General features: G+C 40.9%; 1 protein-coding gene across 1 annotated transcript in view; it reads right to left on the bottom strand.

The window, feature by feature from the left end:
* Positions 1 to 618: 618 nt before the first annotated feature.
* EBF2 (EBF transcription factor 2) overlaps positions 619 to 26,278 on the bottom strand; it is a 190,099-nt gene continuing 164,439 nt past the window's right edge. The window contains exons 11-16 of the mRNA XM_036856859.1: positions 19,223 to 19,311; positions 17,819 to 17,884; positions 17,558 to 17,735; positions 15,008 to 15,193; positions 6,787 to 6,954; positions 619 to 1,223 (exon numbers count right to left, since the gene is read on the bottom strand). Coding sequence (XP_036712754.1) covers positions 1,192 to 1,223; positions 6,787 to 6,954; positions 15,008 to 15,193; positions 17,558 to 17,735; positions 17,819 to 17,884; positions 19,223 to 19,311 — 719 coding nt within the window. The 3' untranslated portion in view covers positions 619 to 1,191. The remainder of the gene's footprint in view (positions 1,224 to 6,786; positions 6,955 to 15,007; positions 15,194 to 17,557; positions 17,736 to 17,818; positions 17,885 to 19,222; positions 19,312 to 26,278) is intronic.

Below are 26,278 nucleotides of genomic sequence, written 5' to 3'. Positions count from 1 at the left end.
GGTAACCAAAGAGGAGGGAGGGAGGGACTCTGAAAGGGAGATTCCACAGAGGCCACTTGGTTGGGAAAGTCACATGGCTTTGGCTGTCTTTAAGGTGAGACCCGTCTTTCCCTGGGATGCAAAGCCGGGGACACACTAAAACATGGGCATTCTCTGCACTGCTCAAGGGTGAATGTTGAACGCTAATATAAATTTTAAAAATTATGTATTCACAAAGAGTGAATACCTAAAGGGACATGTAGACTATTTAGAAAGCAGACGGAGCTGGGAATGGATTGATGGGTTTGAGTATTTGCGTATGTGCGTGGACTTGCATCCTTGTTTCTGCATCGGGTTGTTCTACATAAGGTACGTGTTCTTGCCTGTGGGTCAGTAAAATGATGGAAAAAGAGGGGGAGGCGGGATGGGGGATAAGAGTCTAGTAAGTAACTGCAGTAATGATCACACACCTTTTAAACTTGTTACTACATGTTCGCATCACTTCCATTTTACACCAGGAAGAGAAATTCCTCTCTCTTCCAAAAAGGTCTTAATTTCTACCTCTACTTACAATAAGTTACACGTTTATTTATTTAAATAATTGTAAAACATTTTAAAATTTTTCCCTTTTTTTGTTTTTTTGTTTGTTTGTTTTTTAAAGAGATTAAACTATAAGCAAACACACATACAACAACATTTCATCATTCAATTCAGGTTTCATTTTAAGAAAGTCTTCCATGCTGGTACCCTGTTTGTTTTGTTCAATTTTTTTTTCTGCATAAACTAAATTGGTATCTGAAAGGCTTCATAGAAAATAGAAACTTTCAACTTTTTTTTCCTACAAAGAAAAACAAATAGTATCCAAAATATTAAGCATGAATCGTTTGCCAATTTTTTTTCTTAAATATTTTACAAACATAGGAAGGTGGTTCTCATAATGTTCATAACAAAGAATTGCATTTCTGCTCTTAGCACTGACTACGTCAATGACATCTTTTGTCCTTGTTCCCTGGAGGGTCAGTTTGTGTTGTTACCATCAGAGCTACACAAGAAACGTGAGACCAGGTAAGAGGCAGCTCCTTGCAAACCCAGATCTGTCCATCATGTTCACTCGGGGCACAACTTTCCCCAGAGAGCTCCTAGTGCTTTCTTCATTATTGGTCCACCAGAGTAAGCAGTTTTGTGCTATAAGAAAGCATTTCTTCCTCTTCTTTACATTGGGGGCACGACAAGTCCGGTCATGGCTGCAAGGGAAGAGTGGCACAGGCATGAGACTTAGAGATTCTTTACATTAAGGTCTAGAAACCAGAGAGAGGGGTGGGGCCTGGGATGGACAGTTTGGTACCGTCCAGGGCAATGGTGCCCTCAGCTGATATGGGGACCCATTGTCTCCAGGTCTGGTCTAGCAGACAGCCAATGAGAGGCACCAAAACCTTACTGAATCACTGAAACATAAACAAAGCTTGTTGAAGTTTTGCTTGGGAGGCCAAAAATTATGTTTTGCTTTACATTAATGGGTTGTATACATGACATAAGAGACATAAACATGTAAACTAAATTGTAATATATGTCTAATATATTTTTCACTATTAGACTAAAATAATTTCTAGATTATATGGTTGGAAGAGGAAAATAAATTCCAGGTGCCAAGCCTATTGAGTTACTTACTAGGTATCATTTATAACAAATCGGACTTTTCTATCCATCCTAGGTTTCTATCCATCCTAGCTGAAATTGGATGAGTTGTTTTTTTTCCTAACTAGCTCGTCTTCCTTTGGGGCTCACTGCCGTATGTGATGTCCATTCACTAAGGGGTGCTGATCTGCTGGAACAAAAGACGTAATTTAGTTCCTAATTTGGGAGTCACCCCAATCTCTACTCTTCACCCCCAATCCAAGCGCAGTGTCCAGCGCCCCTCTATCTGTCAAGAGGATACGGGAAATGCCTGTCCGGGTGGCATCAGGTCCAAGGTTTCCCCTCGATAGGAGAAATAAAGCAGCATCAGCACAATGTGGAAAAATCACACAGCAAAACGCAACCCTCTGGCCTTGGCTTTTGGGCGATGAACCCATCGAATTTTCACATTCTTGGAAACTGGCAGAATAGTTTCCTTGTGTCCAAACTTCACACTGCATCTGGAATTTGATCCTTTGAGTTTTATTGTTTAAGCCTCATCTAGAGGGCTTATCAAACATCATAGAAGCATTTTGCTGAACGGTGTTCACTAACCTGATAAGCAAATGGACAAAATTCTTCCTGCTTCTTCCAGCACCTCTCTCTCTCTCCCTCCCTCCTTCCCTCCTCTCCCCCCCACCCCTCCCTTCCCCTATCCCTCTCCTCTTCCCTTCCCTCCCTCTACCTCTTCTCTCCTTGCCAGCCAGTCTTCTCAGGCAAAATTGTCAGCCATCTATCTCCCTGACCATACAGCCTTTATTGAATGTTTGTGAGATCCGGATTAAGGTCTTACACAGCGAGCAAACCCTTAATTATTTTTGCCTGTATTACTATATATTGAATCGATGTAACCTTTCAATAAAGGCAGTTCAATTCTGGACACTCCCCAATGATTTGGAGATATAGCAACCCTGGTAATTATCCCAGAGTGTAGGAGGTATTTTATTTTATTCTATTTTTTTTTTTCCTGGAGGGAGCTGGAAAACGAATCTGGCACATAGTGCATACTATTATCTCGACGATCTATACTCATCAACTGTGAATGCCTGATAAATGAGGTAGAAGGTGGGGAAATTGAACACTGCACGTATAGCTCCCCAGCAGTAGGTTTCGGGCTCACGTTTTCAACTTTAACTTGTCTATTACACTTCAGACTCATCAGCCCCTTCCTTTTCCTGCGTCCTCAGAGAGTTATCTAAGAAGATTAAAAGGGCAGAGCCTCTCCAAGAACGAGATCCACTGCATGACTGAAGAACAGCAGATTTCATGGATTTTCCTTCTTCCTGGTCTCACACCAGGCACCGCTTGGGCTGCACTCTGCTCCGTGGTGACCCTGACTTTTTGCTTGTAGAAACCGTAGCCAACAGACAGAAAGCAGCAGTTACTTGGGAGAATCCTACACTGCACGTTGTCCAATTTCTTTTTACCTTTGACATTTCATGGGAATGTAATAATCCCTCTTCAGTCCAGGTGGAAAGTTGGTACGGGCGAACGGTGAAGAGAGGACCTATATACTACTTCTGTCCCCGGAGAGACAGCGGGCTGTCAGAGCGCAGGCTCTGGGGTCAAAATGTCTGAGTTCAAGTCATCAGTCACTGGCTGTGTGGCCCTGGGCAAGCTCAACTAAAAATGGTGATACCAGTAAGATCGTCACCTTTGGGTCACACGAGAGGCTGGAACAAGATCATTCCTATGAGGCACTCGGTTCAGCATCTTGCACGTGGGATCCAGGCACAGTCAGCGAGTCTCGGAGAGTGTTGGCTGCACAGTCCCTCTGCAGGTGACTAAGACTGCCTCACCTTAGAGCAAGTGGAGAGAAGAAACTCCCTCTCAGCCTGTGGTCAGCCTCCGCCTCAGGCCACATTTACACTCTCCCACTGTCCCTAAAGAGAGGGGGCGTCCTGCCACTCAGCCCCCGTCACCCCAGGATCCCTTCATTCAGTGACTGCAGGCCGTGTAGTCAAGCTCAGCGTGGCTCTCTCCCTCTCTGCACCAACGGGACACCCGGTGATGCTGGACCTTGAACTGCTAGTCACCGGTCCAAAATGAGGAAGAACCAGAGTGAAGGCTTCTGGAAGGCATCCTTTGTCAGCTCCAGCCTCTCTCTGCTGTATGAAATGTCCTTCACCTTTCCTACTTCTTCGCACACGTTGCTTCTCAAACACCTTGGGATAGAGCGATCAGTTCTCCTGTTTAACAGGCTAGGAGACCAAGGCTCTCAGATGATGGTGACTGGTACGGATGCACTGGTACAGCCTGCAATGTCTGCTGAAGTCAAGTTCCGTGTTCTTCCCACGGTTGGTAGTCTTCGAGGTTCTCCTCGGAATTCTCTCCTATTTCTCCACACACTACTTTGTATTTTCATAGTTCTTTGTTTTTTAGTCTCCAGCTCCTAATTTAAGTGTTGTTGTCTCCTTCCCCTCCACCTTTTCCTCCTCCATCCCGCCCCCCATCCTCCTCCTCCTCCTTAAGGTTCAAATCACCAGGGAAATTTGGAGGGAGTTGTAGGACCTCAAAGAGGCTCAGGACGTCTCAGTGATTCTATAGAAATGAACTAGAGCCCAGGACCTGTGTCTGTGTGTAACCAACTCAATTGTCACTCCTGCACACACAGTTACGAATGTGCTGCTCAGACACTGTGTCACTGGTAGTGACAGAAGCTCGCATGGCTGAGGACCCTAGAGGGGGTCTGCTGGCTATTTCAGCTGCTGCTGCCTCCACCAGGAAACCTTGCTGTGACCACACAGACCGTTCCAGCTCTTTGGGACAACTGCACCCTGACCAGGTGACACCACAGGGGCCCTTGGGCATGCAGCCACTAGCAGGGTGGGGATTCCAGGCCATGGCTGCCAGGGAAAACTTTGTCCTGGCCTCCCTGAGGGCTGCAAGCTGGACAGGCCCCACAGATGGGTCTCCCTGGACAGCACAGACCCAGAGGGATCTAAGTCAACCAGCTCTTCTCCCCTGACTCAGTCCCTGCATGAGAGAGGGGGACTGGGGGAGGGGTGGCAAGTGGCAGTCAAGTTGCACTTTTCTTCCTTAAAGTGAAGCTGAAAATATTTGCAAGAGTTGCCTGGAATGAAGGAAGGGCTGTACCCCTCCTGTCCTCCTGCACCTGCGCTTGCCCTCGCCCTTAAGTCTTTCTTGGGCCTCTCACTCTGCATTTCCCCAACGAAACCTTTGTGGCCCCTGCCAGGTTTGTTTGTGTTTTTTAAAATTTTTCTTGGAGTCTGTTGATTTACAATGCTGTGTTAGTTTCTGCTGTACAGCAGAGTGAATCAGTTATACATATACATATATCCACTCTTTTTGAGGTTCTTTTCCCATGTAGGCCATTACAGAGTATTGAGTAGAGTGCCCTGGGCTATACAATAGGTCATTATTAGTTATCTATTGTATATATAGTAGTGTGTATATGTAAATCCCAATCCCCCAATTTATCCCTCCTCCCCTTACCCCCTGGTAACCATGTTTGTTTTCTACATCTGTAACTCTATTCCTGTTTTGTAGATAGGTACGAGTTCCTTTGTACCCTTTTTTTAGATTCCACATATAAGCCATATCCTACGATATTTGTCTTTCTCTTTCTGACTTACTTCACTCAGTATGACAATCTCTAGGTCCATCCATGTTGCTGCAGCCCTGCCAGGTTTAAGGGACATGACTAAAACCATAGTACTTGGAAAGGGGAGTCATATTGCTGAAGGGGAGATAAGATAGGGAAGGGGAATATGCAGCAAAAATTCAGCAATTGTTTTCCTTTCCCAGTCTGGAGGTGAAGCCATCGTGGGAAAAGTTCTGAGCATGTCCCCTAATGACAGGCTAGAAACCACTGGTCTTTGTTGGGAGGTGCGGCAGGTGGAGACGCTTAGCTACAGGTGGAGCCTATTTCTCTCTGGATCTGACATCTGGATAAAAAGCAAATACATATATATATTTTTTTTCCTTCAGATATACAGATGTTTCCAACTACTCCCATGCTGGGCGGCATGTAGACCCAGCTGCTTTGTCTAGTTAGAAGCAAAAGAATTTTTAGGGGCTCTTCTGAGGGCTGGGCTTTCAACTCTTATTTCACAGTTTGTCTGTCAAGTCACTTGACTTCAAGGAGGTACCATCGCTCCAATGGTAGAATGTGTCAGGAACCTGACGTACCTCCCAGAGCTGTGCTTGGCCACAACGGGTGACTGCACCCTCACGGGTGTCCCCAAAGCCTCGGGAACCCCTGCGCCATCAATAAAGCCACTAGGCAGATGCCATTCCAGGGACAGCACAGCCCATTCGAGGCTCTGCTGACCTCAGAGTCTTTGATCCACGAGGGGTTAACCAAACCTCTGCCCTCTTTGGTTTCATCCAACACTGCTTGTCGTGAATGTTTTCATGTCAAGACGCAGGGAGCAGCCTAAAAATAATGTGGGTCGTTAAGCTCCCTGGCGTTCAGCAGTTTCCAATTTGCTCTTTTGCCATCAGCTGCCTCCCATTCACAATGAGATGATTAGATTCTCATGTACTCATCACATTCGTGCTATGTCATGTCATATTATATTTTAGGACATTGCTCAAAAATGGGTTTGACGGGGGATATTAATGTTTGTTCTTAGACCCAGTATGTCTTTTTTTCTTTCTTCCCTACCCCACCCCTGATCAGGCACCTGCTATCAATTTGACCAGCACGTAACCAGAATTCTCAGAACTTGCTCGTTTCTCCTGATGGATCTCGTCCATTCGTGCCATGGGACTGGGAACGCACTGCAGATGGCAAGCCGATTTGGTAAGCAGTAGTCACCGTGTGGCATCTGCTGTGGTGGCCAGGCACCTTCTGGGAAATAGTGACATGGCCTTGTGAAAAGCAGAGGTCTGGGGAGTCCGATGCTCCTAGAGGGTACATATGACCCCACCATAGTTAATTTGTGTGCTTGCAGAGTGGTCCAACTTCTCTGTTATTCCCCCATCTTGCTCTTGGAGAGAGAACTAGCCCAGGTGTACAAGTCGTTTGGGTCTCATGATGCAAACACCAAAGCATCTTCTTGGAGGTAAATGGCTAGAGATACAGAAGGACGCTGAAATGTTTGCTCTTACTTTGCTGACCCTGTGGCACATGTATCACGCTGATGCCCAAGGCGCTACTTTGCTTACCTCTGAATCCATTTCCATTGCCACTGGAGCAAGCGGGCGAAGGGGAGCCTTGGGGCCTGATGACAGGGGCAAAGGCACTCTTCTGTTTGACAGCAGGAAAAACTGAAGAGGAAAATGGGAGGATGGAGGACGTGCTGGAAGATCCAACAGTGGGACTTGATGACATGACTGGAAAGCAAATGCACAATCCTTTTTTAGAAAGAGAAAGATCTAGGAGTTAAGTTCTTTCTTCAGTACATACAACCTCTACACATTGATTGAGAAATTATGAATTTATTCCAGGCATTGTTCCTGATTCCAGGGATTCAAAAAGCAGTTGAATGTGACCATGTCCCTGCCCTGTCCCGTGGGAGGAATAAACAAATAAAACAACTAATAGGGTCATTGTCCTATTGGAGGAGTGTACAGGACGCTGAGATACAGCGGGCAGAGTGCTTTTCCGCCTGGAAGAGTCAGGAAAGTGTCAGCAGGAGATGAAATTGTGACAGGTCTTAATCCACGAATAGAAGCTCGACAAGAGAAGGCTAAGACCAACAGCTGAAAAATTATCAAGTCTACTAAAAAACAGAAACCTCTTTCTTTACCCTAAAAAGTAGTCCTGTCTGGGAGCCATGTGCTTCCCTGGCAATTCTCAGGGCACCAGAGGTTTGATCTGTAGGGCTGGCATCTTCTCTGAGTGCACCATCTCTATGGGCCACTTCCTCATTAAATGTAAAAGTTTATTAACATTTAAGAGATTACCTCCTTCTTCCTCTACTTTCAGAGCTCCTGGGAAATAAAGCTGCAAGTCAGCCTCCTCTGATGTGATGTGTAGAAAAAAATACCAATATTAACATTAAAGCGACTCAAAGGAAGCCAAAAACTAAGTGTTGTGGATTTCCAGGAAAAATAAAGGCAATTTACACAACGAAGGGCCCCACATCTTAATGTCAGACACTCCACCAAGTCACATCATACAAGAAGATAATCTTCTCCTAGGTTCAACTTGCTCGAGAAAGGGGTAAACTTGAGTTCACAAGGGTAGAATTGTTCGAGATAGCATTTTATAGTATCAGGTCAAGTTTCAGGGGCTCATTTTAGTATAATGTCCAGAATTCTGAACTGTCCAAGTCACATGACTTGGTAAAAGAATTACTGGAATGTAATGGCAAAGGCCATGACAAAGGCTAAGAGTGCTGACTTCTACTTCATACCATCAGTGGTCCAGATACTCCACAAAGTAAATCTGAAAGTGAGAACATGAGTGCGAGTTATGGTTCAAAGACCAAGTACAAGGTGAATTGAAGGTCCAGTGTTTTGATGTCCTGTGGAAGACTGCATCCCCATTTCCCCCCTCTCCATATAAAGATAGACTTTGGGCTGTGTTCACAAATTGCCTATATAAAGCAATCATACAGCGTACCTCCAATATGATGTCTTTTACAGCCGTACGACAAACCAAAGACTTCAAAAAAAAAAAAAGAGCTTTATCTAAAAACTTCTTATCCTGAAGTGGTCCTGATTTAAAGGGCAGTGCAGAAGGAAGCATCGAAATACATCTCGGTCTTTCCACAAGTAATATGAATCAAAAGAAAAAAATGGTGGTATCAATATATATAGAATGAATAAACAAGGTCCTACTGTGTAGCACAGGGAACTACATTCAATATCCTGCGATAAACCATAATGGAAAAGAATATGAAAAAGAATGTATATATATGTATAACTGAGTCACTTTGCTATACAGCAGTAATTAACACAACATTGTAATTCAACTATACGTCAATAAAAAATTAAAAAAGAAAAAATTGGAAAGGAGGAAAAAATCCTTAAAGAGTCTCATGTAATACTTGAAGATGCAAATGAAGAAGAAATCTGGCTAATTCACTATCGTTATGGGAGAGGATACAGGTGTAAGCACTGAGAATGGATCTTATTCATAGTTCTGAGTCAGTCTCCTCTTCTAGCCTTGGTTTTAGCATCAGTGAAATGTGTGTGTGTGTGAGCAGGGTGGGTGGGTGAGTCCTCTCCTCTCTCTGTAAGGCACAGAATCAGAGGCCAAAGGAAAGCTGAGACTCAGGAGCCCCTGATTCTGACCACCGTCCAATCTCTGCCATACTACGTGATCCACGCGAGCACCAGAATGGCACCTTGGTTTCTGATTTTGCAATAGCAGAATCCCCCCTCATACACCATGATAGAGGAGGGTTTTTCTAATGTGAATTAGACACACACACGCACTCAGTTCCGTTCATATTCAGCATATGACTCACTTTTACAAATACTTCTTTTCTAGCAACAGATCCAAAAGTAGGCTCATTAGCACGGCCGCCTCTCAGTGGGAAAGGAGTCGCTTCAAGCTTCACCAAGTGGCGTAAAAGAATTGTTACAATTCTCTGAATAAGCACAGAGCTGTAACATGCCCATTTAAAATATTTTTAACAGAATTTTTGTAAAATGTCAAATTACATCCAAACTTAAAATTTAATGTGGCTATAATAAAAAGCCTAAAGGAAATTTTAATGTGTGTGTGTCAACAAACATAACTTCTATATTTATCTATTTAAAACAACAACAACACTGTTAGAGCCAGAAAGTTTTGTTAAAAAAAATTTTTTTAAGGAGGCATTTGTCTTAACAGATATTAAAACTTATGATAAGCCTACACAAATGAAATCAGTGTTATACCAGCATAGAAATAGGCAGACAAGTCCTTGGCGAAAAGAGAGTCCAGAAACAGACCCGAGTATACGTGAGAATTAGAACTTAATAAAGGTGACATTTCAAATTAGTGGGGAAATAAACACATGGGAACAATACGCTAGCCATTTGGAGACAAAATTTAGAGTGCTTCCTCGTGTTAAACACGAAAGTAAATCGAAGTGGATTAAACAAAGTTATTTGTAAAAACAAAATTATAAAGGAGCTAGTAGAAAAATTAGGAAGTTATGTAATTTACCTAATCCTTTCAACCCCAAAACCTAAACAGAACATCATAAGACATGACAAAAATATTTCTGTAACACATACAGAAAAGGCAAATGACAAATTAGGAAAAATATCTGTCATAATTATTTAGATATATTCAGATTCTCAATAGCTAATAAGTTTTTATAAATTAATCAGAGAACATCCCACTAGAAAAATGGGCAAGGGAAGTGAAAAGGAATGTCACAGAAGGAAAAATGAAAATGACCAAAAGGCCTTTATAGACCTATAAATGGTCAAACCGATTAGTAATCATATGCAAATTAAAACAGTAATGAGATGTTATTTTTCACTTGCCAAATTGATAAAGATTAAGAAAAAATTAAGAGGGCAGGGAAACAGATACTATTCCTTTTCTAAGGGGAGTACTAACCTCTCTGGAGGGACTTCAATAATATGTATCAAAGTATTTGAAAATGTGCATATTTTTAACCCAGTAATTTAATTTCTAGAAATTAATGCCAAGGAGATAATCATAAATGTGCAAAAAATTAAAAAAAACCCAAGGGCTTTTTTATAGTCTTGAAAAACTGGGAAATAAGTGAAGTGACCAGCAATAGGGTAAACTATATTAGGTCCATAAAATGGAACACTATGCAAACATTAAAACTAATATTGGAGAAGAATATTTAATGGCATGGAAAGATACGCCTCCTCAGATGACTAAAGCAGATTACATAATAACATAGACAATGAGCCCACTTATTTTTTAGAAAATACACAAAGCAAAAGTCTAGCAGGATGTGATACACATCCAAATTTTTAATGACGATATCTGGCTGACAGAATTGTGAAGATTCTTAAATTTCTTTCTCTTACTTGTCTGTATTTTCAAAATTTCCTACAATGAACATGTATTACTTTTGATGTAGCAGAAAGCAGCAAAAGCTGTTAAAAGAAACAAACGGAAAATCTCTGTTTCTTTGGGAAAGAATAATATAATCCTGAGCAATAGGCATAATAGCTTTCCTGGATGTTAATGTGCCTCTTTGATCTAAGGCTTAACTGCCTGTAAACAAGGTTGTCTGTTAACTGTTCTGCTAGGAAAAAGCAAAGAGACTGATACATTTCACAAATTCCTGGGAGAAGCTTGTTGACTGTAGCTAACTTTGCAATGCAAACGCCACTCCTAGTATCTGTTCTCCATTCTTAGGACACAGGTCTGCACTGATGGATTTTATGGAGCCTAGCGTCATATCTGTGACTGAGAACTTTGCCATTTTTCTTCTGCTGTCTTTTTCATTGATCTTATGGCTGAAACCCATTAGCTGTGCATCAGAGCAGATGCTGTAATTTTCAAAATGTATCTATCCATAACTGCAAGGCTATACTTTAAAAGTTAACCATGGTTATCTCTGCATAGAAATAAAGTGTGTCATTTTTCTTTTCTTTTTTACATAGGCGTGCTTTTCAAATGCGTCTACAGTGAGAATGTTACAATTGTCATAGGATATTGCTTTTCAAATGCGTCTACAGTGAGAATGTTACAGTTGTCATAGGATACTTTTTTTTCCTTTCTGAAGAAAAAGACAATAGAAATACACCAAAATACTAACAAGGTGGTTTTTTACGATGGGAGTGTACTTTCTTTTAAAAACTATTTCCACATGTTCTAAATGTTCTACCATAATCATTTAACACTCTATGACAGAAAATGTCTTGATATTTATTTTTGAAAACATGAAAATATTGAGGCCTGGGACAGACTCTAAGACTATATAACTGAAGTAGGAATCCCTGAGGCCAGGTTGCATTCTATCTGTATGGATCCTGTTCCAAACTTTGCATGTGCTTGGTGGCTATTCTACTTTGGAAGAAGTGGTCCCTTGGGTGTTGCAGGCTTGTTGAGTAGAACATCTCTGGGGACACCAGAATGTACTGTTTTAGGAAAGTTGATCACACATACTTGAAACTGAAAATTTCTCCGGACACCTCTCTCTATGGATAGAGGCCAAAGTAAAGGCAAGCACTTCTAGCCCAGAAATCTCTGTGAACATGGGGAGTTAAGGAAAAACCACTTTTCTTCTTCTAAGGATTGATTGGCTTGCACCGTCCCAGCTGGAACTCACCAGGCACACATCCTCCTTTGCATCGAGCCATTGCATTTGTTGGCACTAAGGGGTCTGTCAGCGTTTCATTATAACCTCCTATTGTCAGGGGTTTAGAATTCAGCCATAAAAACTTGCACTGAGCTGGAACTTGGCACATACTGCTACCGCCAGGAAGTGAAGTTTGTATGTGAAATTGAAAAAACATCTGTTTGGCCATTTTTGAAGTGGTGTGAGAGCAAAAACAGTAAAGATGCAGGGTTTTGATACTCTGCACTGGCCGTCATGCAAGTCAACTTGACCGAGAGGTTTGGCTTTATTTCTTTTTAACGTCTCTGGCAAGTGATTGCTCCATGGCATGGCCCGGCCCCATCAGACTAGTTTAAAAAATAAAATGAAAAATCAGAGAAGGGTGTTTTCAGACACAAGCAACTGAACTGACGAAATGGTATCCCCCTGAGCTTTTTAATTTTTTTCATTTTTAAAAATTTTTTTGTATTTCCCAGAGAATTTGAGACTTAGCTGGGTAGAAATACAGGTCACGTGCTATTGTAATGAACTCCATAGGGTATTCAGTATTTTTGCAGTAGGGGATTTTATTGTAATAAATGCACTGTTTGGAATTCCATTCCCAGTTTGCAATTCCTTCAGACCATTCCTCAGAAAAGGAAGGTGCAAGGGGTCTCACAGACCCAGTAGGAAACAAGAGGACATTCTCTGCTGTGTTTCCCACTCCCTCTGGGCAGGGCACCTTCCTCTTTCTATTTTGTGTATGCTCTCTTGTTTTAATGGGTGACTTGAAGACAGGGTGTTACTATTTTTCTTGTGGCAGTGAGATTGATCAAGAAAGGATAGTAGTGGAAGGAAGTTGTCACTTGCTGGAGTGGGAAGGGTCCCTTTCTACCGAATGAATTATCTAGTAAGAAACATCAAGCCATCCACACCAGATGGGCAATTTCGTTCATCCATTCTCTCTCTCTCTCTCTCTCTCTTTCTGTCTCTTCACCCACACCCCACCCACCCCTTCCTGTCTTTTTTTTCTCTCTCCCTCCCCCATCACCACACTAAACACTATATTGTTATATTAACCATTTTTGATCTACAAAAATGAGAATTTCACATGGTTCAACCATGTATGTATGATTGAACATATGAAATTACACATTTTTGGAAATAAAAAAGAGGTGGTTTCATACGGCTCAGCCTAATAATGTGTTATAAAGACACGAAATATTTTTAATATTATTGAATAATTTAAAAACATGATATCCTGAATCTGATGACATATGATCTAGCCACATTTTTACTGTTTATTGGCAATGAACCCTTGAGTAAGTCATTTAATAACCCTTCATGTCTTAGAAGGGAAAATGATGATACTAGTATAATAAATTATATTAATAAATATATAAACATGTAAATTGTATACATGATAAATTATTATGATTATTATATCCATATTATATGGTTGTGAGGATCTGATTGGACTCTGTGTGTGAACACGCTTTTTAAGCTCTAAGGTGGAATGTGATTGTAAATTACTCTTACTGTTGTGACCGTTATCATGTGACATTATTTACACAATGGCTCTTTTGCCCTTGTATCACTTGCAGGGGCTATTGAAGATGTGGTCCCTTCTGCACATAGGGTACCCTCTCCACAAGGATGCATGGGAGAAATCTCTCCAAGGTCTCAGCCGCAGAAAAATCAGGTTTCTCTTGAGTGGCTGCTACTACTAGTACTACTATTGCTACTAATAATAATGTGTGGACATAAAATTTTATAACAAATAGTGTTTGTCTCTTTGCTTTACCATCTTGTAAGCCTCCAAACCAAATTAATGACTCCCTTGAATAGACCAAACGGCATCCGTACTAACCCTTGGATTCATCTAATTTTCCAATACATATTTTTTTCTTTTATCTGTTTCTTATAGTTTCTATTTTACACTTTCATCCTACCCATCTGACTATTAATATTCCCCCAGAACATTTTTGGAACAAGAGAAGGTAAAAACAAGTAAGTAAGTAAATAAATAAATGAAGCAAGCAACAGTTTGTTTTCCTCAGTCCCTCTGATCTCATTGATCGAATTGGCCATGTGACAGGACACCATGAAGAACTCATGTCTTTGCAGCAACGAGATTTTAGTTGTCCTGGGAGAACCAACCTCTGCTGCTTGGCTACTGTATCTTCACCGCACTTAGTAGAGCGTTGAGTGTAATGAATTGAACAGGTACCCCAGAAGTCACTCCTGGATGTGTGTCCCCAGGGAACCACAGGCCCAAAGGCTGAGAGCAGTGGTCTCCAGACCCTCGGCACCACTTCCCGAGCTGCGGTAGAAATGGCCTTGACTCGCCCTTGTTCCTGGCACGGGGGAACCGCTCTGGGCAGCAGAGCCTTGCAACAAGGTACAGCATTTCAAGGACACTCCACTCAATCACTCAGACTCTCCACGGTGGCTTCTCCCCCAGCCTGGAATATTCCCTAAGTGGCCTCATCTTCTCTGAGGCTCCTGGGCTCACTGTGCAAGGTCCCAGCTTAGCCCCCAAAGCCACCCGAATGAGTTTTCAGAACTTCCTAGAACATCTAGCTTGCTGCTAGCCCACAGATTAGGACTAAGAGCTTCTGTCCCCATATATTACACTGTCACCGGCGGTCAAGTTCCGTCTCTCTGGAGGTACATAGGGGAGGGGAGAGCCATGTAACAAAGTGAAGAGGGAGATGGTGTGTTACACATAATAACCCGAAGTCATTAACTCTGCGCCCAGATTCTTGTCCTGCTCCATTCCAGCTGTGTGATCTTGCACAAGTCAGTTAACTGCTGGGTACCTAAACCTCCTTGCCTATACTGACCTCAGAGAATTCCTGTGAAGACTAAATAAAACACTACACCTGGAAGTGCCTAATGAAGAGTATACAGAATGTTAACTGAACTGGAATCGTAATTCCTCGCTCTCATCTACACGAGCCACATCTATTGTTTCCCTGTAAAAAGGGAATCGTTTCACTCCTCTTCTCTCCCTTGAAAGGCTTTGAGTAACCAGATGAGCCCAAGTCCACTAAAGGAAAAGTACAAAAGGCAGGAAGGACCACTCCTCCGTGAGTCAGTAAGATGTTGGAATGCTACTCTCCCTCAAAAGACTGCAGAGTAAAACCCAGGGATAGAGAGACAGGGAGAGCTGGAGGGACGGACAGGGCACTTACTTCCGTAAGGGGAGCCTGTGGGGGAACCGTTCAGGAATCCTGGAGATCCCGGGACACCCAGGTTGGCCATAGGGACGTTGCTGTAGCCGTTCATACTGTTACTGGAGGTGCTGTAGTTAGACTGCTGAGGGGTGGAGCTGGAAGAGTAGCCCCGCGGAGAGATGCTGCTTGTGTTGCGGATGTATCCTGGACGACAGAGAGAAAGCCCAGGTAAGTGAACCTGTACACACATACACACACACACACACACATGCACACACATGCACACACGCACACACACACAAAGCCCAGATAGATGAACCTGTACACACACACACAGCACACACACAGCACACACGCACGCACACACGCACACATGCACACACACACAGAGCACACACAGCACACACACACATGCACACACACACACAGCACACACACAGAAAGCCCAGATAGATGAACCTGTACACACACACACAGAGCACACACACAGAGCACACGCACACACACACACACAGCACACACACAGAAAGCCCAGGTAAATGAACCTGTACATACACACACACACACACACACACGCACACAGCACAGACCAAATATGGCAGCATAGGTCCACATGGTCCCCGGTCTATAGAATTCCAAGTTGACTGTGGGCTCTAGTGGAAAAGTCTGCAGTTTGTCTTCAAACTTTTTATACCTTCCTGTCTCTTCCCCATCTCACACAAAACCATATCCCTGTAATTCCCCCCTTCCTCCTCTTTTCCGTTGGCAGTCAACATCTCCAACTCACACCAAGGAGTGAATGACTAACGGCAGTGTGCCAGTGACATCTCCCAAATCCTATTTCATGTAACGCTAGAGCCCTCTGAGACACTGATGGGTATCACTGAGAAAAGCGTTCTGTGGTCAAATAAAGCTTGGCAGATGGTGCGTACCGTAGCATATTGAAGATTCGTATATGAAGGGCCCGGAGAATAAATAAACCGGTTTAACTTTGCTAACCTAGTGTTTCCCAAATTTAACATAATATAGCATCTTTTCTGGGTGTGATGGGGAAAAGGCATCCTAATAACATTTGAAGAGGCACTAGCACTCTGAAGATCACAGCTATAGATGCTGGAAGTTGTTACCATGCCCTGCTGTGTGGGGTGGGGAACATTTTCATTTAAAATGCATTGATAAGTTCATCTAAATGGGCTGTTCTTTCGAAATAATGCCATTTGCAGCAACATGGATAAAACCAGAGCTTATCATACTAAGTGAAGTAAGTTGGAAAGAGAAAGACAAATACCATATGATATCACTTACATGTGGAATCTAAAATATGGCACAAATGAACCAATCTGGGAAACAGAAAGAGACTCACAGACATAGAGAACAGACTTGTGGTTACCAAGGTGGAGGGGAGGTAGGGGAAAGGATGGATTGGGAGTTTGGGGATAACAGACGCAAACTGTTACATTTAGAATGGATAAACAAGGTCCTACTGTATAGCACACGGAACTATAGCCAATCTCCTGGGATAAACCATAATGGAAAAGAATATAAAAAAGAATGTACATATGTGTATAACGGAGTCATTTTTCTGTACAGCAGAAATTAATGCAACATTGTAAATTTTAAAAAATAAGTTAAAAAAATAAATAAATGGGCTGTTCTTTGACCAAAGACTTGGAAGCATCAGCAATCGAATGCACGGAGATCCAATCCAGAGTGGGATGAGTCCTCCCTATACTGCTGAAACCCCAGCACAGAGACCTCGCCTAATCTATCCTGAAATAACCCACATAGGATAACTGTCTCTAAAGCTATTTAAGAAATGACCCACATTTAGGGGAAAAAAAAAAGGTAATAATATGTCCCACCCATATTTCTGTAAGAAGAACTCGCCCTGAGCGTGAGACTGAGGAATTCCCTTGCAGTGGATGAGAAAATTAGAAATAAAACTATCCCAAGGTTAGGTACATCAGCAGAAACATTTACTCCTTTTTAAAAATGATTTATGATAAATTTAGCACCTTAATAAAAACCTCAATGACAAAAACCTTTACTCAATATGCTTTACATGTAAAAGCACAGTTAACTGTGTTGCTGTATTTATATATTTGTATACATTTGCATATATATATATATATGAGATAATACACAAATAGAAGGTACCAAACAAATCTAAGCCATTCACCCTTGGCACTAGGAATTTGGGAGTAAGTAACAATAATGGCAATAACTCAGCTTCTTTCCGTTATTCAGTTTGATGATCACAATAGCAGAAGTGTAGATTTTATTCAAATAATACCTGTAAATCTAGTTTTAGTAAGCCTAAACTCTTCTAAGTTCACAATACTTAATCTTATTCTTAAATGCTTCCAGTTAAAGGATTCTGCCAGGTACCTAAAGAGCTCAAAGTCTTAACAATACACCTAATGTTGAGATAATCCAATGATTGCATTGCTTATCTGGGACACACTCTTTTGATGGCATAAGAATCAAGCTTTAACTCCTTCCACTCCAGCAGAACCAACCTTTTAAATGTATAAGATGTTTGACTTTTGACTCTGAGAAAGGTAGTACCTTGATTATTTCCCTGTGTTGACTCTGAGATGCTGACCCCAAGCTGGCCGCCGTAAGAATTGATGCCCATCATGCCACTGTGAGCTGGAGAGCTGGAGAGAGCTGGGATCTGGCTGGGATTCCTGGGGACACTGTACAGGGCTTCAGCGATGTCTGCGGCACGCTTCAAAATGATGTCCTACAAAGTGGCAGGTTGAGGTGAGTGTTTTTATCGAGCAATAAGAGTTGAACTCAAGAGAGTGCAAAATGTGAGCACCTAACCTGGTTATTGTGTGGTGTCCCATAGAGCGCCTCCACCAGATCTGCAGCTCTTTTCAACAGCATTTCCTAGAAAAAGAAAAGAAAGGGTGGAATATATGCAAAGGTAAAACCCAAAATGGCCAACACAAATGAAAATTACGTATAAAAATCGAAAGTCCAGGCATCCCCCTAAAGTGTAAGTAACTAGTCAAGAGGTCCTATATTTGGTTTGACAGGTAGAATATAATCACACATATGAATCCCCCTATAAATGCGTATCTATGTGAAATACTTCTCGATAAAAGGGCTCCATAAATAGCTTGGCTACCAAAACAAAACACAACCAAATTAAGGGTAGAGTTGGCTAAAATTAATAACATCATGGGAGTTCCATTAAAAACTACTTACAGACCATTCCATTAAAAAAATCCGTTATTCTAATTAACCAAATAGTCTCAAAATGATTGATTGACCTGAGTTTAGCTGCTTGCCAAGGAGTTGTCCAGAGTACTGAAATTATCTTGGCAATGCCTTCTGCAAAATTTTACTCTAATAAAGATGAATTCTTTCAGTAATATTTCCCCCTGTTCACTTTAACCAGAAAGAATTAGTAATCAGTAATCCCTTTCCTCTCATTTTGTCTTTTCCACCTTCTGTTTTTAACAGCCTTTTAAATTGCTATTAACCTACTTTCCAGATATCATCTAATTTAATGGTGGGGCTGGGGATTTTTCCAAGAGGAAAATAAAGGTGCGATGCAGAAGCAACTGCAGTACTTGAATTTCACTCACACTACAGAAAAGAGAACATGGCATTTTATAATGTATGTGCTTAAAATGTAAATAAAAATGTTAAAATTTCATAATTTCTCATTAATTAATACCTAATAAATTGATGTATTTTTAAATAAAGAAAGCTAAAATAATGGGCCAGATTCACTATATAATTTTTGTGAGCAAGTTCATTTGAAAGGGATACATTTCATAGAAATTATATATGGATGTGTTTTTCACTTCCTTAAATATCTGTGTACATACTAGGCCTTCAGTGAATACTTGATTGTGGATTAGTATGTCCCTGTAATTACGGGTAAACAAAATTACGTTTAAATACAAAGGAATGGGAACTTATACTTTTAAGCAATTATACAATTATTTATTTTCATAAAGTTGGCAATGTTTTATAAGCTGAATAATTGTAGGGTGTTTGTTTTATAGGCCCAAATTTTCAGATTTCATATTTCCTCAGAGATTGATCATAACATATTTCACAGTTAGTAGATATTTTATGCGCATCTTGTATCTCCAGCTTAGCCAAATTTCAATGCCTAATTTAATTGTAAAGAGACTTAAGTCGCTAGATTTATCTAAGTTTGCTGAAATTCTCCAAGAAGGTTTTCACATGTCATTTTCCAAAGCATTTTACCTTAGCTAATCTCTCAGGATCTCCAGGATGCCTTGGGATGACTTTCTGTAGTCTCTGAAAGCCATAGTCTATGGTGGGTTCATTTAATGCTGAAAAACAAAAGTCTTCTTTTTGAGTATATAAACTGGCCATAAAGCAAAGCTTCTAATTAAGTCTGCCATGGGTAATAGAAAGGTCTCCAAATTTCAGGATTATTATAATTATTTTATCATTTCTGCCTTAAGTACACACACTTACCATTCTCTGCTCACTCTCAAATAAGCAGAAACATTACACAATCAACCATATCCCATCCCAGTTTCTTACGCAGACGATAAAGTACCTTTACATGTTTTCCCTTCTTCCTTCTTTGCCTTCTTCCCCAATATACCTTCATCATCTAGTAATTCTTCTCCTAAACATCACTTTTTCTTAATTATGCTCTTAAATATTTACGTTCATACATACATAAACCTTCTGTGAGTTTATTCTCATGAAACCCTCTTCTTATGCATAATACACTTTCAGAATTTTCAATTATGTTGTGTTACACATACGTTCACTTCATGTCAGTCTCCACCAGATACTGCCAAGTTCCATAGGAGCAGAATTCACACCTATTTTGTCTTGCCACTGTGTTCTCATTGTTGGAGACAGAGCCTGGCACATAATAGGCACTTAGTGTCAGCAATTGTAAAATGAATGAGTGAGGGAATGAATGAATGAATGAATGAAGGACCTATTTTGGCATTTCTACTGTGCTAAAGAGTTTTGGGGGTTGATTCCTTTATCCTTTGTCCTTCTTTCCTCTCCTCCTTTACTTTTGAAAAATGTGTTGCTTATATTTTATGGTTTTAAAATTAATACACGATCGAAGTAAAGAAAAAAGATATAAAGGATAAAATAATCACCTGCACTCCCATTAGGCAGCAGTAAACACAGGAGGGTGTATTTCCTTTTTAATCTTACCTTTTGCATATATGTTTTATGAATATTTGTTTCTTTTATTTGAACTCTCAAAGCAACACCTTTTATTTAAAGAAATTATTAAAATTTTTAAATATAGAAGCAAAAATAAAATCATCCATAATCTCACCATTTTAGAGATGATCTGGGTTAACATTTTTGCTTATATCCTCCAAGATTTAAACACACACACATACTTAAAATTATTCAGAGCATACTATTCACACCATTACATAACCTACTTTTTATCCACTTAACAATATATCAAATTTTTCCCCAGGTTATTAAATATTCTTTTATAACATTATTTAAAATTCCTGCATATTTTTCCATGACATGGTCTATAATTTATTTAAATGGCTTCCTAATGTTTGGCATTTAACGTGGTCCTAATTTCTCACTATTATGAAAATCAGAGCAAAAATTATCCTTTGTGCATAACTTTAATTATTTCAATTGGAAAATTCTAAGAATTAGAATTACTGGAGCAAAAATTATGATTTATATTTAAGGCCTTTCACACATACTGTCAGACCACTCCTCAGAAGAACATATAAATTTATACTCCCTCCAGCAAGGCATGTGGTCATTTTAACTTACATTTCTTTATTCATCAGCGAGGTTGACGTCTTTTTCTTATACTTGCTGATCATTTTAATTTTTTCTTTTATGAACTGCTTATAATACTTTCTGCACTCTTTTCTATTGAGAATTAGGCCTTTTTTTTTTTTACTTGTAAAAACACTTTACATATTAATACTTTTAACACTCTGTCACCATGTTACAACATTATGTCCAAATTTGTCCTTAGGTATTACAGGTAGAAAGACCATCCCAACTCCAAGATCTGGCAAGTACACATTCACACACACACACACACACACACACACACACACACACGGGGTGGGGGCGTGTGGCATATACATACATATACATATACGAATTCTTTACGTCCACCAGTAAAATGTGTACTGTTCATCGTACAGGTGATAAGTTTTTTGGTTTTCATTTTTTGCTATGCATGTCACTTTCTGTTGATTTTATTGTGAATATGATTACTCCCTCATCACATTTTCTAAGAGTTTTACTAGCGCCTAGAAACACTTTGGTTTTTATGTGTCTGCACAGACAATGTGTGTGAGGGTAGTGTGTGATAGTATATGCTATAGTCATTAAGAGAATCAGCTTTAGAGTCAAGTAGATCTTGGGTTTAAATTCCAGCTCCGCCATTAACTTCTGTGAGCTTCTGTTTAAAATCCATCTCATGGGTTTGCTGTCAAAATTAAATGAAACAATGGATAGCATGCCCCCAGCACAGTTCTTTGCAGGTAAAAGATCTTAACCAATAGCAGTTGTCTCTTATTTTGTAACCAAACCCCTGACAGATGTACTTATTTTTTCTGTTCATTCTTAGGCTTGTACATTCAGAGCATCCATATGTGATGATCATTTTGTCTGCTTTTGATAAATATATTAATTCCGTTTAGTTCTCTGAATCCCATTCTTGTATTGGCTAAAACTTCCCAAAAAGTGTCTGGAAAGAGGATGATAGTGGATATTCTTGCTTTTTTTTCCTTTAAAGTGGGAATAACACTAACACTTCAGCACCAAATGTGATGTTGGCTATTTGAGATAGATATTAGTTATCATGCTTTGATAAGGGCTTTTATCAGGACTTCTTAGAATTTTACGAAATTATAGTCATATGAATTTTCTCCCTGGACCAATTTAAATTGTATTTTAGAGTAGATTTCTCAATATTTCACAATTAAACCTTGACTTATGGATGTGGTATATCATTTGCTTAGTATATTTCTGAATACAATTTGTTAATGTTTTCTTATGATTGCTGGTGGGAGGATGAAATCAATCACATTACTGAGACTAGTGCCTGGCACATTTTGAGCCCTCAACAAGCGTCTGTTACTATTATTGTTGCTGGGGATTTGTGTGCCCATGTTAATAACTGGGACAGTGTGCATGGTGTTGTCGGCTTCTGAATTTTTATTTTATACCAGCTTTGAAAAAATAAATTGAGAAGCTTTCTATATTTTATCCTACGTACTATAAAACTCATATTGCATGGATAGTATCTCTTGACTCAAAGTTTGAAAGAACCCCAGTGAAACTGCTCTTGTCAAAGTCACCAATAACATCTTAGCCAAACCAAGAGGAAAATTTCCATTCTTATCTTAAACTCAAGTTAGCATCTGACACTGGAAAAACTCTCCTGCTGGAAATACTCGCACTCACTGGCTTTCTTGAATGCACGCTACCCTGTTTCACCCCTGCCGCTCCACTCGGGCAACCTCAACCTACTTTGAGGACTGCTCTTCCTCTGTCCATCTGATGCTTCTTGTTGCCAAGGCGGTCTTCTGCTTGCCTATACGTTCTTCCTCAACAGCCTCCTCAGTGCCCCCAGGATTCCCATGTCAGGCTACATGCTATCACAAAGCTTTATTTCCAGCTCAGATAGCTTGCCCAAGATTCAGCCTTATTTATCCAAGTATTGGCTGGAAATGTCCACCTGGATGGCCCATAGGCTCCTCCCATTCAAGGTACCCCGGCCTCATGCTACTCACACTGAGTAGCCGTGAGCCGTCAAGAAATCATGCATTTCATTAAGATTTTAAATGTTTTAGCATAGAGTCTAATACAGTATTTGTTTAAAATTTCTAACCTCCTGTTTATGACTCTCCACACAGTCCCTCACCCCGCACCAACTTTGTTACAACATTCTGAATAGTTCTGTTTCTAATTTCGTCTTCCTTTAGTTCCAAAGAGAATATCCTAAAATTTCTAGGTGATTGACTATTAAACTCTTAATTATTTATTCTAATTAATTGCACTGGATTCAAAAAGGTGGCCTGCAGAATATCTGCCTTTTGAAATTTATTAAGTTTTTTGTGAATTCATATTAGTCTTGTCTGTGTTCCACGGGAAGTGCTTTCAATGTATTATTTAATCTATCTTTTTGATCATGTTATTTAACATCTTTTATACATAATTGCTACTATAAATTTATCCTTCCACATGTTCCTTGTATGTCTAATAGGTTTTTAATGTATATGTTTTTCTCTAGTGACTAGGAAGATGCGCATCCTATTTTAATTTAAAATAGTCCCTCTGGCTTTCTATAAAAGTATTTTATTTTTCCTAATTGTTTGAGTCTATGGAGCCCCTCCACATATAAAAAAAACTGTTGCTTACCCTTCATTTCCCCACCTCATTCTCTGTACTTCTACATTTTTGGTGATGGTTCATCCTCTTCAGCTAATATTCCTATTATTAGATTTTCTATGATCTGTCCCTTTAAGACATTAATTTTCATGTTTATGTTAAGCTCTGTCATCGTCTTAACAATAATTCAGATACTATATGTTTAACCGCTTTTTCTGCTGACCAGTGGTCCTGGGGTACCATCACTTTTCCATTCTTGCATTCCTCACTGATTCAGTTCTCCAGCAGTCAGGGTTACCTCAGTAGGAATAAGAACTGATTTCTGTCGGGGCCCTTGAAATAAGAGAATGTCTTTCTGTTTTCCTCACATATTAATGACAACTTCTCTGGACATGGAGTTGTTGAGTGTACTCTCTCCATTCAAGATCTAGTTTCTGCTGTGTCACTTGTTCTCACTCTGGGGGAGGGATCTGGGAGGTTTTGTCAGGGTTTCCACCATTATTTCCTGGCCCGGCTCTTCTTTTCCCACGAGCGGAATGTCACACATCCTCCAACACAACCCCTTCTGCACACATCAGCACAATGGCACAAAATTTCTGGCATATTGATGAGACCAGCCTAGCTTCACGCACGAATACCAGATTTCCCTTATTTTTATGTTTTCTTGAAAATATTCTCCAGTATATCCTGGGGATGGGGGCCAATTAAACACTTGTACTCAGATTACCATCTTACCCAGAAACACATGTAAGAATAGCTGTGTGTATAACTGGAATCATTCCGTAAACTGTTTTTTTTTTCTCCACTTAGCACTATAATGTCAGCAATTTCTGAAGACTTTTTCTTTAATAGTAGGATTTTTAGTGGCTATAATACTCAATAATGAAAATTGTTACGATCTCTGTTAGAATGAAGGTTTTACTATGTTACAGGCATTATGCTAACGCCTTTTACATATATTAGCTCATTCAATCCTCATTACAACCCTAAGACATGGATTTTTATCCCCATTTTAAATGAAGCTCCAGGCAGTAAAGGTGGGATCTGTACCCTGGACTCTATAATTTCAAGGCCTGTGCTACCTTCACCTTTTCTGCTGTAGAACCAGAGATGTCATTCCAAGCCCCCGTTAGATATGCCAGCAGCCCCCGGGCCAAAGGCTACCCCTCTGTCCTTCGCTACTGGACCGGAGTTGGCCAAGGGCAGAGTGTTGAAAGTGGCCATGCTACCCTCTGCTTCCACTCACCCACTCCCTGCACCCCCTTCCACCCCTCCCCAGGCTCCCTCTGCAGCTTCCAGCAAAGGGCAGATCAGAGAGTGCAGCCCTGCCCAGAACACTGAGGGTGAGAGAAGCCCCATTTGGTATCCATCAGCAAACACAGACAGCGTCCCAGCGCTGCGGGGTGAGCAGACCTAGTGACAAAATGGTCTAAATCAATCATAGCCTCGTCTTTGTTCAGATATGCACCATTTCATTACCTAAGATGCTGATTTTCTTACATGGAGAAAACGGAAATTTTAAATACGGGTATACTCCCACTGTGCTGAGCCCAAAGTAAGGGGATATCCCATAAGGCAGAGAATCTAGCCACCCTCCCCAAGGTCCCCGCTGTCTCCATGACTGTCCTTGTCCCTTCTCTTCCGTCTGCATGGGTAACAGGTTCTCGCTCCCTCTCACTAGAGCTCTGGCGGTCCACCCTCAGCCGTCGCTAACCTCCTTACTCCTGGGGCCTTCCTGCTGCCCACAAAGGAGTCTGCTAAAGCTGCGCTCTGATCGGCACGCCTGATGCTTTCTCTCTCATGGACTTTATCACACGGTTGTACCCACTGTTGTCCCTGTGAGATGAAAACCCCCAGGACACAAGGGTGATGTCTGGTTCATCTTGTCTGCCCTCCCCTCCTCGCTCCCCGCCTAAGTCAGAAACAGCAGACTCTCCTGACCACACTGGGCTAGCAATTCACGTTTTAAACTGAATAAGCAAAGCAGACATAATCATCTATTTCTCATGTTGAGTGTTTTCTGGAAGCCCCTGCCAAACTTCACAGGCATAACCTGTGGGTGGGTTCTGTGTGTATCCAAGATGAGAAAGACAGTGACACACACCGTCGTGTATATCCATATGGACAGGGAATAATCACACGGATGTGCTTGTGAACACACACACACACACACACACACACCATGCCACTTAAATGCAATTGTGAAGTAAAAATCATGAAGTCCAAACCGTTTACTCAACACCAAACTGTAAGAGGAAAACTCAGTCAGTCCCTCAAGGGTTCAGCCTTCACAACATCAGGATTGCATTGGACAGCTTTTACTCTGGTTCCAAACTCACGTCGCATCAGACCAGTTGTTTGGCCTCCTATCGCTTCAGCCTCACCTTGAGTCCCAACTTCCCCCCTCCCCCCTCCCTGGGTGTTCTCTGACTTTTGAGGCCTGGTGTGAGCCAAGTAAACCTCAATTAGCTAATGAGGTGCCCGAGACCAGCACCAAGACTGTCTCTAAGGGCCAACCAGATCATTAACTGCCATCATCAGTGTGAATTTACAGCCTCTGCTACCACATGGAGTGCGGGGATGGTGTGAAGTCCTGCCAACCCCTTGGCTGACGGGGACATAAGAGAAATGCTGGCAAGGCAAAAACACAGTAAATTAAAAATATGCTTCAATGTATAGGCTCTATTTATCTATGTCTTTCTTTAGTAACATAACATTAAGGTAAAAGGTCATATCCCCACTGAAATATAATTTATATTTACCTTTTATTAAATAATTATGGCATGGCATGAAGTTAAATATTACAGAAGCTAATCAAGGGGGAATTCAATAGAGAAAACTCAGACATGAGAATTTCGCCTTTGCTATACATAGAATGTCTTAATCCTCCACTGGGAGTCATTCGGGTTTGCTTAAGGAGTTTAATAATAC

This window comes from Balaenoptera musculus, chromosome 6, assembly GCF_009873245.2.
Source record: "Balaenoptera musculus isolate JJ_BM4_2016_0621 chromosome 6, mBalMus1.pri.v3, whole genome shotgun sequence".
Classification (NCBI taxonomy): Eukaryota; Metazoa; Chordata; class Mammalia; order Artiodactyla; family Balaenopteridae; genus Balaenoptera; species Balaenoptera musculus.
This window is presented reverse-complemented; position numbering and strand designations above follow the sequence as displayed.